The sequence below is a fragment of the Equus quagga genome, chromosome 2 (assembly GCF_021613505.1).
Source record: "Equus quagga isolate Etosha38 chromosome 2, UCLA_HA_Equagga_1.0, whole genome shotgun sequence".
NCBI lineage: Eukaryota > Metazoa > Chordata > Mammalia > Perissodactyla > Equidae > Equus > Equus quagga.
In genome coordinates, this window is record NC_060268.1 from 36,038,109 (window position 1) to 36,055,581 (window position 17,473).

General features: G+C 34.5%; 1 protein-coding gene across 3 annotated transcripts in view; it reads left to right on the forward strand.

The window, feature by feature from the left end:
* Positions 1-17,473, forward strand: part of SPRED1 (sprouty related EVH1 domain containing 1) — a 115,345-nt gene that overhangs the window by 71,827 nt on the left and 26,045 nt on the right. For all 3 annotated transcript variants that reach the window (XM_046653522.1, XM_046653525.1, XM_046653524.1), the window contains exons 3-4: positions 3,985-4,153; positions 6,575-6,624. In XM_046653522.1, the coding sequence (XP_046509478.1) occupies positions 3,985-4,153; positions 6,575-6,624 (219 nt within the window). The remainder of the gene's footprint in view (positions 1-3,984; positions 4,154-6,574; positions 6,625-17,473) is intronic.

Genomic DNA, 17,473 nt, shown 5'->3' on the forward strand with positions numbered 1-17,473 from the left:
CTGACAAGCGGTGTGTAGGTCCCCACACGTGATCTGAACCAGCAAACCCCAGGCCACCGAAGTGGAGTGCCATGCTGAACCACTTGGGCACAGGGCGGCTCCCACTTATTTTTTAGTGTAACCATTTATAGCGGTACATTTCCCCTTTAACACCACTTTCACTGTGTCCCATAAGGTTTGGTGAGTTGTGTTTTTGTTTTCAGTCTGTAAGTATTTTATAATGTTGCTTGTGATTTCTTCTTTGATGGCTTGGTTGTTTAAAAGTGTGTTGTTTTACAAAATTTTGTGAGTTTTCCAGTTTTCCTTTTGTTATTGATTTCTAACTTCATCCCGTTGTGGTCAGAGAATATACTTTGTATGATATCTGTATTTTTGAATATATTAAGATTTAATTTTTGGCCTTTTCATATGGTGTGTCCTGAAAAATGTCCCATGTGCACTTCAGAAGAATGTGTATTCTGTTGTTGGGTAGAGTGTGTTGTAGATGTCTGTTAGGTCTAATTGGTTTATTGTGTTAAGTCCTCTATTTCTTTATTTACCTTCTGTCTGGTTGTTCTGTTGATTATTGTGAGGGGGCTTTGAATCTCCAACTATGATTGTGGATCTGTCTATTTCTCCCTTCAACTGTGCTGGGTTTTGCTTTGTATATTCTTTGATGGTCTGTCATTAGGTGCATAAATGTTTAGTGTTATATCTTCTTGCTCTGTTGAACCTTTTATTAATATGCAATGTTCTCCTTTGTCTCTTGTAACCTTTTTGATTTAAGTCTGTTTCATCTGATAGTAGTCTAGCCACCCCTGCTCTCTTTTGGTTACTATTTGCATGGAATGTCTTTTTCTATCCTTTCACTTTTGACCTGTTTGTGCCTTTGCATCTAAGGTGAGTTCTGTGTAGGCAGCATATAGTTGGATCATGTACTTTTTATCCATTCTTCCAATCTCTGTTATTTGATTGGAGAGTGTAATCCATTTACATATAAAGTAATTACTAATAAGGAGGGACCTACTTCTGTCTTGTGCTATTTGTTTTCTATATGCCTTATAGCTTTCTTACCTCTCATTTCCTGCATTCCTATCTTCTTTTGTGTTTAGTTGATTGTTTATAGTGAAACATTTAAATGTTTTTTTCATTTCCTTTTGTGGATATTCTATAGCTATTTTCTTTGTGGTGACCATGGAGATTACATTAACAAGGTAGAGTTTTAACACTTGAATTTGAATTTAAATCAGCTTAACTTCAGGGGCTGGCCCCATGGCCGAGTGGTTAAGGTCGCGCACTCCACTGCAGGCAAGCCAGTGTTTCGTTGGTTCGAATCCTGGGCGCGGACATGGCACTGCTCATCAAACCACACTGAGGCAGCGTCGCACATGCCACAGCTAGAAGGACCCACAGCGAGGAATATACAACTACGTACCGGGGGGGCTTTGGGGAGAAAAAGGAAAAAAAAAAATCTTAAAAAAAATAAATAAATAAATCAGCTTAACTTCAATAACGTACAAAAACTCTGCTTCTTTACAGCCCTGTTCCCACCCTTTCTGGTTGTTGATGTCACAAAATTACATCCTTATACATTTTGTGCCCAGAAATATAAACTAATACTTCTTTTAAATGCATTAGTCTCTTAAATTTTGTGGATACAAACCAAAGTTACAGTAATAACTAGCTTTTGCACTAATAATTTTTTTCTTTAAATGTCTTTTAAATATAATAGAAAACAAAGTACAATTAAAAACCAGTGTTACGATAGTACTGCTTTTATAATTGCTCGTGTAGTTACCTTTATTGAGATCCTTATTTCTCCATATGGCTTCAAGTTACCATCTAGTGTCGTTTCATTTCACTTTGTAGGACTCCTTTAAGCATTTTTGCAGGGCAGATCTAATGATGACAAACCCCTCAACTTTTGTCTATCTGGGACTGTCTTAATTTCTTCCACACTTTTGAAGGACAGTTTTGCCAGATATAGGACTTTTGGTTGACAGTTTTTTCTCTTTGAATATATCTACCCACTATCTTCTGGCCTCCAAAGTTTCTGAACAGAAATCTGATATTCTTGTTTAGTTTCCTTTGTATGTGACAATTCTCTTCCCTCTTGCTGCTTTCAAGATTCTCTCTGTCTCTGTGTGGCTGTCTTTGAGTTCATCTTATTTGGAGTTTGTTGAGCTTCTTGCATGTTTATATTGATATATTTCATTAAATTTGAGAAGTTTTCAACCATTGTTTCTTCAAATATTCTCTCTGCCCCTTTCTGTCTCTCTTCTTCTGCAGCTCCCACAATGTGTATTTTGGTCCTTTTGGTGGTGTCCCACAGGTGCCCCAGGCTCTGTTTGCTTTCCTTTAATCTTTATTTTTTTAAGGTATGCTTTTTTCTAGGGGGGTGAGAAAGATTGGTCCTGAGCTAATATCTGTTGCCAATCTTCCTCTTTTTTTTTCTTCTCCGCAAAGGTCCAGTATATACTTCTGTATCCTAGTTGTAATCCTTCCTAGTTCTTCTATGTGGGACACCACCTCCGCATGGCTTGTTGAGTGATGTGTAGGTCTGCACCCAGGATCTGAACTGGTGAAGCTTGGGCTGCCGAAGCAGAGCGTGCTAACTTAACCACTGTGCCACCGGGCTGGCCCCTTTTCAATCCTTTGTCTTTCTGTTCCTCAGACTCAAGAATTTCTATTGTCCTATCTTCAGGTTCACTGATCTTTCCTCAGCCTGCTCAAATCTGACTTTGAATCCCTCTAGTGAGTTTTTCATTTCAGTTATTGTTCTTTTCAGCTCCAGAATTTCTTTTTAGTCTGTGTGTGTTTTGTGTGTTTGGTTTTTTTGTTTGTTGGTTTTCTATCTCTTTTTTTTGATATTTCCATTTTATTCATACATCATTTTCTTGGCTTTCTCCATATCTTCGTTTAGTTCACTGATCATCTTTAACACAGTTTTTTTTAAAGCCTTTCTCTGATAGATCTGGCATCAGGTCTGTTTCAGGAACGATTTCTGTTGATTTATTTTTTTTCATTTCAGCAGGCCACACTTTACTGTTTCTTTGTATGCCTTGGAATTTTTTGTTGAACACTGGACATTTGAATCTAACAATGTGGTAACTCTGGATATTAGATTGTGCCCCTTTTCTGCAGTTTGCCGGTTTTTGGATTGTTGTGAGTTGTCTCTGTGTGGAGGATCAGCTTGAGGTATAAACTTAAGGTCTTCTTTTGTCTTTTTCTGAGCCTTTCCCTGGGTGTGCATAGTCACTTTCTAATTTTTCTGTAGTTGTTTTTGAATGTCCTGGTCTTTAGTATCTGTCTCCCCAAATGGGAAAAAGTGAAATACAATGGGTAAAAAAGAGTGCTGGTCTTTTAAATAACCCTGGAAGTCACTTCATTCTGATTATGAGGGACTTACAACAATGAGGGAAGGTACAGAAATGATGGCTGCCCTCCTCTTTGCACCTCTGTGATGAGAAGCAGTAGTCAGTGACCAGAGCACTGATCCCTGATATTTGGAGGACAGGGTCCTTTTTACCCACCTTTGTTCCCGTAATTTGTGTGCAAGCTGCTCCAGGAACACATACATAGCTCCCTGCCATGGGGTTGGGAGTGGGGGATGGGGAGCTGCTACTGTACTAATAGGTGAAACTGACTGAAATTAACTGCAATTTACTGTCCATGTCTTCCCTTGGAAGTTACAAGCCTTCAACAGACTCCAGAGTTCCAACGTAGTTACATCAGACAGATGCTGTCAGTGCAATTGTTGTCTAGGTCTGGGAGAGACTCCTGGTGTTTCTTACTCTGCCATCTTCCCAGAATCCTCCTTAATAGCATCTTGATTTCTGTATTGAGTGTGAATTAGATTAAGTATCAAGACCTCTGTGTTAATATATGGGGGAAATGTTCTTGTTAAAATTTAATAGCTCTTTTCTCACCTCAGTTTGTATTTAAGAGCTACATCAGATGCATTTGATGTATGTATAGTAATTTTTGGCATTTAACTTTTGGCAGGTGGTTTTGGAATGTATGCTTAAAAAAGACCTCATTTACAATAAGGTCACTCCAACATTTCACCACTGGAAGATTGATGACAAGAAATTTGGCCTTACCTTTCAAAGTCCTGCTGATGCTAGGGCTTTTGATAGAGGCATTCGAAGAGCTATAGAGGATATTTCTCAAGGTAGGTTTTCTTGACTATTTTTTAAATTTGTTTATCAGTTATATATAGTAGAGTAGAGTAACTTTAAGCAAGTCAGCTTTTGTGGCATGTGATCAGACTTTGAAAGCTCACTGTAGGTAAAGATAAAATAATGGGCTTCTTAGTCTGTTTTATATTTGTCACATTACAGTATATACCAATTACATGTATTATCTTGAAGAGCCCATTAACAGCAGCCTTCAGATAAGTTAAGTATTTTAAAATAAGAGCTTGAAGAAGAGGAGAAGAGTCAGGTAGAACTTTCAAAATCCTCGTGTGCGTGTGCTATATCAGTCATATCCTTGTTTGGATAATGATGAAAAGAAAATTTCTAATAATCAAATATATGTAGACTTCAGTTATTCTATGACAAATCCCTTCTTAACTCTTTACTTGATTTTATTATTGAGGATTAGCAGAGACTACAACCCCATTTATCCCTTTGTGTATCTTAGCGATCTGCTTGATGGTTAGTTAACTCTAAAGCTTGCAATTTTTTAAGGGAGAAAGAATACATTTACATATAAAACTAGCCTCTGCTCAATTAAACAACAAAAAAAATAACATTAAAACCTATTTCTTCCCCCAAAAGAAGTCATAACTAAAACTTGATTTGTTTTTCTAATTAGGAAGGAAAATTATCTCTATTAATAGAAATAAGCTTCTATATAGAGTAATTGAATCAAAATGTGTTAGCATTGTAATTTGTATATTTTGAAGATGACATTTTAATTGGAAAATTAGAAGAAATGAACTAATTATGAGATAGACCATAGGTAAGAACATGGAAATGCTTAGTACAAATCTATACTGATAGTACATGAAACTGTGGTTAAATAATTAGCCACTTTAAAGAGTTTGGTAAACAAACAGTCTTTAATTTTCGATTCAGAAAAACATTCCATGAAATTATAGCACTCGTTTGATTTTTATTACAAAAACCTATAAATTCTCCCTAGATCAGCATTGTCAATGTTGGCTGTGCATTTGAATCACCTGGGAGGCTTTTGAAAAATAGAATAACTGGTCCCCACTCCATACCACTTGAATCAAACTATCTGGGGAATGGAGCTGAGGCATTCCTTTTTTGTTTTTTTTGTTTTGTTTTTTTTTTTTTGAAGTTTCTATGCATTTCATATGTGATGAGGACTTGTCAAATGGTTGTATTATGAATTTAGAAAAAAAAAATATGAATGCTCAGATTCTGTAGCAGTGGTTGTGGTTCTCAAACCACTGCAAGGAACTTAATTAAAAATACGTGATGCCCTTTGCCTCACCCCACAGAGATTCTGACATTATTGGTTTGGGACTATACTCTGGCATCAGTAACATGTTTTAAAAGTTCCCTACTTGATTCTGATATTTAGCTAGTGTTGAAGAACCAATATGTTGAAAAGAAAATCATTATCCATGGCTGCTGGAATTTATATGGTTTATTTAAAGTTTTGTATTACTTTTAAGCCCACACTCATGTCCCTTAAGAGCAAAGTTCTTTCACTAGGATCAAATAGATTTTGGGTTTAATGTTTTAAAAGACAGTTTATAAGGAGGAGCTTACAAACTCTTAGCCACGTAGAATAGACTAGTACTCAGCCTGTCTCGTTATTTTTGAACATTTTCTTAAACGTGTTGCTTAACATTTTTATCAGCCATTGTGTTAACTTTCAACAATCCTATTAAATTTCGCTTACTTAGTCTTCCATGACAATAAGAATAAACTATGCAGCCCCTTCTAAAGGGCAGATTTGTCCTCATCTTGATGCTAGCTTTATCTCAAGGGTGGCACAAACTCAGAATACTTGCTAGGACAAATCCTTCCTTATTAGTTTATTGGGACTAAAGGCACACTTGGACACCATGAAAACCTATATAGAGACATTAATGCACAAAGGTCAATAACAACAATTGGCCATTGATTATCAGTAGTGAATTGAGGCTCATTTATTTTCTTTCATTACGAAAGCAACTAAAATCTTAGTTTTGGATACTAAATGCTATTTCCTGGATCAGAGTATTTAGAAAAAATGAATAAATCCTATGTTGGCGTCACCTGAACACCAGAGGGGTGTGGTGTATATACTCTGCCTAGCAGTTGAAGTGTTTAGGAGGGATCATGGGCAGGGCTTGCTAGGGATAGTACACTTTCACAGAAAACATCTCTTTAGTAAGAAACTGGGAATTTACCTGTAGAAGAGGAAAACAATCCCTTTATTCTCTATTGTTCTAACAAATAAGAGTCTTTGCAAGTATACGTGGCCAATACCTGACTGGTTGCCAGGCTTCCCAGATTGATCTCTGATTATTCTTATACAGCGTTACAATGATATCATCAATTAATCAGTAACACTAAAATCTGAGACAAAAATCCTATGCTGAAATTAACTTTTACCTGTTTTTTTGTAGGATGCCCAGCATTTAAAAATGAAGCTGAAGGTGCAGAAGATGACTTACAAGTAAGTGGTTTGGCTTGAAAGGAATTTCTAAACATAAAAGATATAGAGGAAATCACTAGCCTTAATAAATAAACAGCTCATATAAATTTTTAAGAAAATGTCTAAGACCGTATTTGTCAGGAAATATAGAGAAATAGTAACCAATATGGTGTGTGTATATGTATGTATATATATGTGTGTGTGTGTGTATTTATAGGAGAGGAGTTGTTTTGGTTTGGTTTGATTTGGTTTGTTCGTTTAATTGGCTGTTGTGATTGGGGGCTGGCACGTCTGAAATCCACAGGGTAGGCAGGTAGGCATGCATGCTCGAAATTCGGGCGTGAGTTGATGTTTTGGTCTTGAGTCAGAAGGCAGTCTCAAGGCCGATTTCCTTTCTCTTTGGGGAACTTCAGTCTTTAAGTCTTTTCAAAATGAAGCCCACCCACTTTATGGAGGGTAGTTTTTTTTTTCTTTTTAACTCTGAGTCTACTGATTTAAATGTTAGTCACATCTGAAAATTACCTTCACAACAACATTTAGACTGGTATTTGACCAAACAGTTTAGGACCGCCGCCTGGCCAAGTTGACCAATAAAATTAACCGTCACAGCACGGATGTTAGCTCAGGGCCAGTCTTCCTCAGCAAAAAGAAGAGGATTAGTGGCAGATGTTAACTCAGGGCTAATCTTCCTCAAAAATAAACCCCAAAAAAACAAAAGAACAAAAAACAAAATTTAACCATCAAAGATACCCCATTCCGTAAGCAAAGTACTTTTATTACTTATATAAAAAATTCACAGAAAAGGAATTTCAAATTGTTGTAAGTATGTGGACATCCTTCTGTTTTATCTCACTGGTAATCAGCAGGTAGTGTTAATTAACATTTTTTAGTTACCGAAAGTTTGAAAGTTGATAACTACCCCACAGTGTATTTATCCGTGAGATTGACAGATTGATGCCCTGCTGGAGAAAATGTAGATTGGTAGGTTTTTTTCTAGAAAGCAGTTTCATAATTGGTAGGTTTTTTTCTAGAATGCAGTTTGGTGATATGTATTTTTTTAAAAGCCTTACAAACAGAAACATTCATGACTGTTGGTCCAGTGGATCAATTTCCAGTAATCTATACTAAGGAAATAGAGATGCACAAAATTTTTTTTTTTTTTTTTATTAATGTTATGATAGATTACAACCTTGTGAGATTTCAGTTGTACATTTTTGTTAGTCATGTTGTGGGTACACCACTTCCCCCTCTGTGCCCTCCCCCCACCCCCCCTTTTCCCTGGTAACCACCGATCAGATCTCCTTATCAATATACTAAATTCCACCTATGAGTGGAGTCATATAGAGTTCGTCTTTCTCTGACTGGCTTATTTCGCTTAACATAATACCCTCGAGGTCCATCCACGTTGTTGTGAATGGGCCAATTTTGTCTTTTTTTATGGCTGAGTAGTATTCCATTGTGTATATATACCACATCTTCTTTATCCAGTCATCAGTTCATGGGCACTTAGGTTGCTTCCACGTCTTGGCTATTGTAAATAATGCTGCAATGAACATAGGGGTGCATGGGACTTTTGGAATTGCTGACTTCAAGTTCTCTGGATAAATACCCAGTAGTGGGATGGCTGGGTCATAGGGTATTTCTATTTTTAATTTTTTGAGAAATCTCCATACTGTTTTCCATAGTGGCTGTACCAGTTTGCATTCCCACCAACAGTGTATGAGGGTTCCTTTTTCTCCACAACCTCTCCAACATTTGTCACTCTTGGTTTTGGATGTTTTTGCCAATCTAACGGGGGTAAGGTGATATCTTAGTGTAGTTTTGATTTGCATTTCACTGATGATTAGCGATGATGAACATCTTTTCATGTGTCTATTGGCCATATTCATATCTTCTTTTGAGAAATGTCTGTTCATGTCCTCTGCCCATTTTTTGATCGGGTTGTTTGTTTTTTTGTTGTTAAGCCGTGTGAGTTCTTTGTATATTATGGAGATTAACCCTTTGTCGGATAAGTGGCTTGTGAATATTTTTTCCCAATTAGTGAGCTGTTTTTTTGTTTCAATCCTGTTTTCCCTTGCCTTGAAGAAGCTCTTTAGTCTGATGAAGTCCCATTTGTTTATTCTTTCTATTGTTTCCCTCAACTGAGGAGTTACAGTGTCCGAAAAGATTCTTTTGAAACTGATGTCAAAGAGTGTACTGCCTATATTCTCTTCCAAAAGACTTATTGTCTCAGGCCTAATCTTTAGGTCTTTGATCCATTTTGAGTTTATTTTGGTGTGTGGTGAAAAAGACTGGTCAATTTTCAATCTTTTGCATGTGGCTGTCCAGTTTTCCCAGCACCATTTGTTGAAGAGACTTTCTTTTCTCCATTGTAGGCCCTCTGCTCCTTTGTCGAAGATTAGCTGTCCATAGATGTGTGGTTTTATCTCTGGGCTTTCAATTCTGTTCCATTGATCTGTGGACCTGTTTTTGTACCAGTACCATGCTGTTTTGATCACTGTAGCTTTGTAGTATGTTTTGAAATCGGGGATTGTGATTCCGCCGGCTTTGTTTTTCTTGCTCAGGATTGCTTTAGCAATTCGCGGTCTTTTGTTGCCCCATATGAATTTTAGGATTGTTTGTTCAATATCTGTGAAGAATGTTCTTGGGATTCTGATTGGGATAGCATTGAATCTGTATATTGCTTTAGGTAGTATGGACATTTTAACTATGTTTATTCTTCCAATCCATGTGCAAGGAATGTCTTTCCATCTCTTTATGTCATCGTCAATTTCTTTCAAGAAAGTCTTGTAGTTTTCATTGTATAGATCCTTCACTTCCTTGGTTAAGTTTATCCCAAGGTATTTTATTCTTTTCGTTGTGATTGTGAATGGGATTGAGTTCTTGAGTTCTTTTTCTGTTAGTTCATTGTTAGTGTATAGAAATGCTACTGATTTATGCAATCTGATTTTACATGAAGTTTTGGAGATGTGTGTATAAAATAATGATAAAAAATAAGAATCAATCTAAATAGGAGAATGAGAATGGTTGAATTAATTAAGGTATATCTTTGTTATGCAACCATGAAAATTTTTGGTATTTATTTGCTTGCAATATATTGATAATAAAAACACAAAAATTATGTGATGTTATCATCATTACTCAGCTAAAAGGTTAAATGTTTTTGTTGGTTACTTTTGGATTGTGGGATTCTGAGCTATAGGGCTTTCTCTTCAGTACTTGTCTGTATTTTTCAAATTTCTGTGAAAGGTATTAATAGTTTTAGTATAACTGTAAAAGAACCCAAGTTTGTATGTATACCTTGTATTAATAATCAATTATTCATATTATTGTAAAAATAGTTGTAGCTTAAAGACATGGCAAAATGTTTTATGAACAGTTATCATAAAATCAAAATGTTTCTATTTTAGAAAATTTGACAAATATAGCAAAATTTAAATAAACATAAATATGCTACCATCAGTGATAACCATATATATATTTTTTAATTTGTGAGGAAGATTGGCCCTGAGCTAACATCTGTTGCCAATCTTCTCCTTCTTTTTGCTTGAGGAAGATGGTCCCTGAGCTAACATCTGTGCCAGTCTTCCTCTACTTTGTATGTGGGATGCCGCCACAGCATGGCTTGATGAGCGGCGTGTAGGTCCACACCCGGCATTCAAACATGTGCAGTGGTATGCGTGAACTTAACCACTCGGTCACGAGGCCAGCCCCTTTACATACATATTTTTAAATATAGCCTTTGGGTTTTTTCTGTACACATGAATGTGTGTACACATGTGTTATTATGCTATCATTATAGTATAGTCTGTTCTTTTCCCACTTAAATACGTAATAATAATTCTGTATCCTTAAATATTTTTCAGGTTTGTAATTTTTAAGGTTTTTGTTTTTATCTAATTTGTTTTCAGTGGACGTATCCTAATTGCCAATACCCCTATTGTACATTATTTTATTGACTTTTAATCATTGTTTTTAAAATATAGTGAGTTGCAGTTAATTAAGTATAAGAAATAAGTAATAAAATGCAAAATAAATTTTTTTTAGTTAAATCTTTTCCAGAGTTCCATTTTATTCTGGTATCAATCAAAATATGAGACTAAAATTAGGGAAACATTTTCTGAATTGCTTCCTGTGATGAAAGTAAATTTGGTTAAAATTCAACTTAAAAAAGTAGAGTTTTCACATACCAACACTATGTCCATTACACAATGGCTATTCATTTTAATGTTCTTCTGAACATTATGGTAAAAGTTACCATAGACCTTAGCAACCTCAGCATATGGTTTTTTTCTTTCCTTTTTAAGTCGAGAACTTTCACCTTTTCACTTAAAGAAAGCACTTGACAGCTTCTCTTTGGCATATACGAATTGCCAGCATCATTACTCTTGCACTTTGGGACCATTATGAAGTAAAACCAGGGTTACTTGAACACACGTACTGTGATACCAGACAGTTGATCTGATAACTGAGACAGCTACTAAAGTGTACAGGTAGCCTGTACAGCATGGATACTGGACGAAGGGATAATTCATGTCCTGGGCACTACTCAGAATGGCACACACTTTAAAACTGAAGAATTACTGACTTCTGGAATTTTTCACTTAATATATTTGGACTGTGGTTGACCACAGATAACTGAAACTGCAGAAGGCAAAACCTCAGATAAAGGAGGGCCACTGTAATATCTTCACTGCAACCTCATGAAGGACTATGAGCCAGAACCACTCAGCTAAGTTGCTCCCAAATTTCTGACTCACAGAAACTGAGATAATAAATGTTGTTTGAAGCTACTGTTTAGTGGTAATTTATTATGCAGCAGTAGCTAACCAATACACAAGCAGAAAGGGAAGATGGTTAGAAAAAAGCTAACATTTGTAGCTATGTTCATTTAATCCTGCTGCCCATGCTATTCTCAACTATTTTAGGTGATACGTAGCTTAGGCTAAATTCCTTCTTTCAATAGAAGATTGTTTATAGCCCCTTTATAACTAAAAGTACATTCAAGTAGAAAAAGATCGTAGTCCTTATTTAAAAATATTCTGAGCCTGAGTATATATTAACCTTAATTATACAAAAACAGTGGGAGAGGATACTGACAGGTGAGCAAATAACATGAGATCAATTTTTCTAAACACCCTATTTGAAAATTTTTAAAAAATCAGCATCCAGGATTAAAACACTGAAAGAAAACTCTTAAATTTACCTTAGCACCATTTATTTTATGATATGTGGAAGTTTTCACTTCATTCTTATTTTGGAATATATTGGAGGTTGTAAAGTATTCTAATTTATTTAATTTCTTTATTAAGAATTAAGTACATCATTGTTTTTTGATTCACCTATGGGCTTGGCATAAACATTTTGAAATTATTTTGAATACAAGATGACTGATTTCTGGTTGTGGTTATATCAGGTTTACTTTATTGGTAATTATTTGCAAAGACAACTGAAATTCAGGTTTTAAAGAATAACCCATTATCTAATCTGTTTAACCCAGAGGAAGTAATGATTATATTTAGATCGCAAATGTCTTGAAGGCATTAAATATCAGAGCAGAAATCCTCTCCATTTTGTGTGTAAATTCGTTCAATAAATATTTGAGCGCTTGTTCTGTTCCAATAAATGTGCTAGATATTTGGTTATTTGCTGGTGGACAGCTGTCTCCTTTCTACGATTCAGTATCTTCCTCAGCTGTCGTAAATCAACAGGAAGATGTTTACCTTTCTATTTCATACCTATCTTTGAAGGGTTTCATAACACATCGTCATTTGAATTTAAAATCATATCTTGCTCATCTCTTATCCCTGGTGTTTAGTACAGTACTGATCACATATATAGTTGTAGTCAAGAAAGGATTTTTTGAAGAAAAATCTTCAAAATTAGGATTTTTTTAAAACCTAAGCAATAATAAGGAATGAATGTTCTTTTCATTTGGTTTTTTCCTTTGACTATTTTAGTGAGCCAGTTAAGTTTTTTTTTAATGCTGGTTTATATTCAAGATCATTTTTACAGTGTTTTTCCAGTGTCCGTTATAACAGCTCTTATTGTTCAGATATGCTAGATTAGTAATAAAACCCATAAACTCACCTCACGACAGGCTTGGGGTTATAAGAGGAAAAGATCTCAGATTTCATGCTTTTGGGCAGAAGAAAGATGACACCTAATTGATCTGAAGTGAAAAATTGTCATATTTTCTCTTTTGGCCAATGGGAAATTCTTGACTAACTTATTCTTTTTTAGAATTGGGTAGTGTCATTTCTGAGCCAAAATGATTAAAAAGACTGTGATTTATATTTATTTTTTTGAAGTTATTTTGCTTTAGGCAAGGGGGATGTGAATTGTTCATGTAATTTTGTAAAGGCGGTAACGTTTTAATAAGGTGCTGTATTTGAAAACAAAGTTAATGGACAGGCCTTAGTTAGCTAGCGAAATGGATTTTGTATTACTGTGACTAATCACCATCCTACATTAACTACTATCCTATAGTTAAGTTCCCAAAACCTTAATATAATTGGATTTTTATTATCTTATAAGGGAGCAAAAAAAACCCCTCTGTATACGCTTTTTGCATAATGTTTTATCATTATTTAAAATTTTTCTAGACTCTTAGACTCATCCATCTGCATCTAGAATATTTGGACAGTTAGAAAATTATAAAGAAGAAATTGGGAATCATTTATCCCTCCCTACCCAGAGATAACTCGTTTTAGTATTTTGGGTACTTCTGCCTAGGTTTTCCTTTATTCTTGCATATTGTATTCAGATACGTAGTTCTTTTTAAAAGCTCCATCAGGATCTATCTCTCCTCCATTTTGATTGTGTTTTTGTTGGATTTTTGTTTGATTGGTCATAGTACTGATGGTGGTGGTTGGAATTTAAGTAGTACAGATCATAAAATTTGAACCCACACAGTCTGACTTCAGAGTCTTTGAATTTAGCCATTATATCCTGAAACTGTACTACAATTTGTTTAACTATTCATGTTTTGTTGAACATGTACTTTATTTTTCACAGCCTTTTACATTAATTTTTCTTGGTGTGACCTTAGGATAAAATCCTAGAAATAGATCTACCGGTTAAAGGATTGTATAAAGATTTATATAGGTAGCAGGAACTATGTAACTACTGCCTGTTAACTCAAAAGCAGATTTACAGACAATAAACAATACCTGAAAACCTAGTACCACATTTAAGCCAAAGTAACTTTTCATTAGAAACGTAGTTTAGTTTTTCTGTCAATTAATTTAGGGTGGAGAACTTGTTTTCCTTTTCTGTTTTTTCCAGACATTATATCTTGCTACCATTCACTGATTTATGCACGTTAATTTTTATTATGTGAACTGGAACATGTATATATCCTATAATCCAATATTTCCACTCCTATATATGTACCAGAAAAACTCTTGTACAGTCATGTGCCACATAATGACATTTTGGTCAATGATAAACCACATATATAATGGTGGTCCCATAAGTTTAGTACTGTGTATCCTAGGTACATAGTAGGCTGTACCGTCCAGGTTTGTGTAAGTACACTCTGATTTTTGTACAACACTGAAATCACCTAACAACACATTTTCCAGAACGTATTCTTGTGTTAAGCAATACATGACTGTACATATGTACCATGAGGCCTACACAAGAATGCCCTTAGCAACGTTGTTTGAATTAGCCAAAATTAACTATTTCATCTTAGGCAAGTTACTTATCTCTGAGCTTTAGTTTCTTCATGTGGGATAGAGACATAATACTGTCTACCTTGAAGGTTGTTGTAGAGATTAAATAAATTAATCCATGTAAAGTACTTGGGGCAGTGTCTGATACATAGAAAACGTTCAATATGTGTTAGCTATCATTGTACAAAGAAGTGACAATGAACGAGCTGTTGATGCACATGTCAACATGAATGAGTTCCACCCAAAAAACTGAACAAAAAAAATCAAGTCCCATAATGTCGCAAATAGCATGATATCAGTCAAATAAAATTCAAAAGCATCTATAACTAAATATCGTTTAGGGATAATACTTGTTTGGTAAAACTGTAAAGAAGAGTAGGAAAGTGAAAAAAACCTTGAAGATAGTGTTTACCTACTGGTGGTCTAAGTGGTAGAGATGGGGATGCCCACATGGAGAAATACATAGGAGTCATTTGTTGTATCGGTTATATTTTCTTTCTTAAGTTGGGTGACACGAATACACATATTCATTTTATTAGTCTTTATATTATGTTCATAGTTCTTTATGTAAAATACTTCCTTAGGGAAAGATCAATGGTTTAGTGTATAATCCTTCCTGATAGTGGTAAAATTTAAAAATCTATATCCATCCTCCTCTCAATCCGACAGACGGGATCATGTCAGACAGATGGTTCTATACCTAGCTTTTTCTCATTTAACAGTATCTTGTGAGTACGGCATGCAGATCTTTTTAATGGCTGTATAGAATTGTATCATATATGTATGTCATAGTTTTTTAACAAATCCATTGCTGATAAAGCCATGGGATGTTTTCTTTTTTTGTTTAACAATAGTGCTACTGTGATTATTTGTGTGTATGTATCTATATATGCAATCACTTTCTCAAAGAATTGCACTCCCACCAGCAGTGCCAAAGTATGCCTAATTCTTCCTACCCTTGCCAACATTGAGTATTATTATCTGTCTTTTCCATCTTTTCTAGTCTGTATTAAAAAAAGAATTATATTTTTATGTCTTTAATCGAATGAAGTCCAACATCTTTTCATATATTTAGTGTTCCTTTCTTTTTCTTGCGAAGTAAAATTGGACTTTATCTTGTATGTCATTGTTTCTAGGGGGAGAGGGCCCTGGATTGTGTAAATTATGTATCTTATGAAAGCATTCCTCAGACAATACTGATTCTCTTTCCTCTCTCCAGTATGTGCAGGGTCCCCCAACAAAGCCTTGATAACTGGAAAGCTTAGAAGGGTTCTGAGCAGAAAAACCAATAGATTTGCATGAATAGCCTTCCACAGGCTGGAAACAGGATCAATTAGAAACCTACTGAAATAAGACAGGCAAAAAAGATAATGAGGGCTTGCACTAAGACAGTGGATAGTGGTATGGAGAAGAGAAAGTGGATTTAAAAGATACTCAAAAGGCTAGCTGGTTTAGAAAAATTTTTTTGACAAAAAGATATTCTTTTTTCAGAAGGGTTTGGGGCAGGGATTTAAGAATGGCTCAGTTCATTATTTCAGATGTAGAGTTGAGGGAAAATGTATTTAAGCCAAAAAGCAAATGACTGGTTCATTAGTTAGCTGAATTACTTGAAAATATTGGTAGAATATATTGTATCTTAAAGTATTATGATTCTATATCAAAAGAAACAAGGTAGGAGTGTATACCTAGATTTTAAAAGAAATCAACCATATAAAAGTAAACAAGCCATAGAAAAATTGGAAAATTACTCATAATTATGCCATCAAGAATGTGTTAACATTCATTTTATATCTTTTCAATCTTTTACCTTTCTATGGTTATGATAATCCTGTAAATAAAATTTTATATAATGTCTTTTTCTTACTAAACCTTTCCCCACATAGTAGATGTTATTCATAAATCTAATTTCAAATGACCATTAAATATTCCAGTAAGTGGGCATACCGTAATTTACTTAACCATTTCCTTATTTGGGGACAGTAAAATTGTTTCTTCTTTTTTACTATTAAAAATAATTCTGAGAAAAATATTTTGTGCCTAAAGCTTCTTCCATTCAGTACTTTTTTTCTTACTAGATTCAAGAAGTAGTCAAAATATGTGAATATTTTGAAAGCTTTTGATAGATTTTACTAAAATTGCTTTTCAGAAATGATCGTTTCAGATATTACTCCTGTGGTAGAATTAGCAATGAATGATAAAGGTCATTTTCCTTATCACCACTTTTTTTTTTTTGGTCAGTTTAACGTACATCTAAATTTATAACATGCTGAAAGAATTATAATTAAAATACTCTTTCCAAGCTTAGGAGTCTCTAAAAATGTTGCTTTCTCACAATTCATGGATAACATCTACCTTATTGTAAATTGTAAACTCTGCATTTTCAAACAATGAGGGTTTTGGGTTTTGTTTTTTTGTTTACCATATCAGATAGCTGAAAGATGTTTTAGTTGTTTTTAGCTGAGACCCGTTTAGGTATGTAGTTGTAAATCCACTGTGTGATATGAAATATTTCTAGTTAACAGGTTAATTCCAGCTGTTTTGGTAAACATTTTTAAGTAGAACTAAATCATTTGTTACACAAATATTATCCATATTTTTATTTAATAACAAAACAATAAACACTTTAGATATTTCTCTTTAAAAATAAATGTATTCTTAATCAAAGTGAAATATGTTACTATTTAATATACAGAATGTAAGTACACTTAGGTCAGTACAGTAAAACGCTGGGTCATGTAAGCATTTTGTGTTTGTTCAGATATAGATTTTTAAGTAAGCTTTATCTGATTTTACAATTCTTGAGTGCCTCCTCAATTATGTTAGAATTCAGTAAAGACAGCCTGATCCAAATAGTTGTCACCGTTATAAACATGATTACTTTATGATTACTACTGATACTACTATAGTTTTCATGCTCATTTATAGTTTTTTAATCTTGTATCTCAGCTAACCCCGAGATTATTAGTACAAATATTATGCATAGTTTATAATAAAAAGAAATTATGATTCAGGGAATTTACTTGCTTAAATTTTATACCCTAGTTGGATGAAACAAGGTTCCAATGTGGGCCCTTTCTTTAAACTTCTTTTTTCCCATGTTTTCTTCTGTTCGATTTGCTTATGATTTTTGAGAATTACTTGAGTCATTTTTTTTTTTTTTGAATACTTTCTGGAACAAGTAAATATATTTC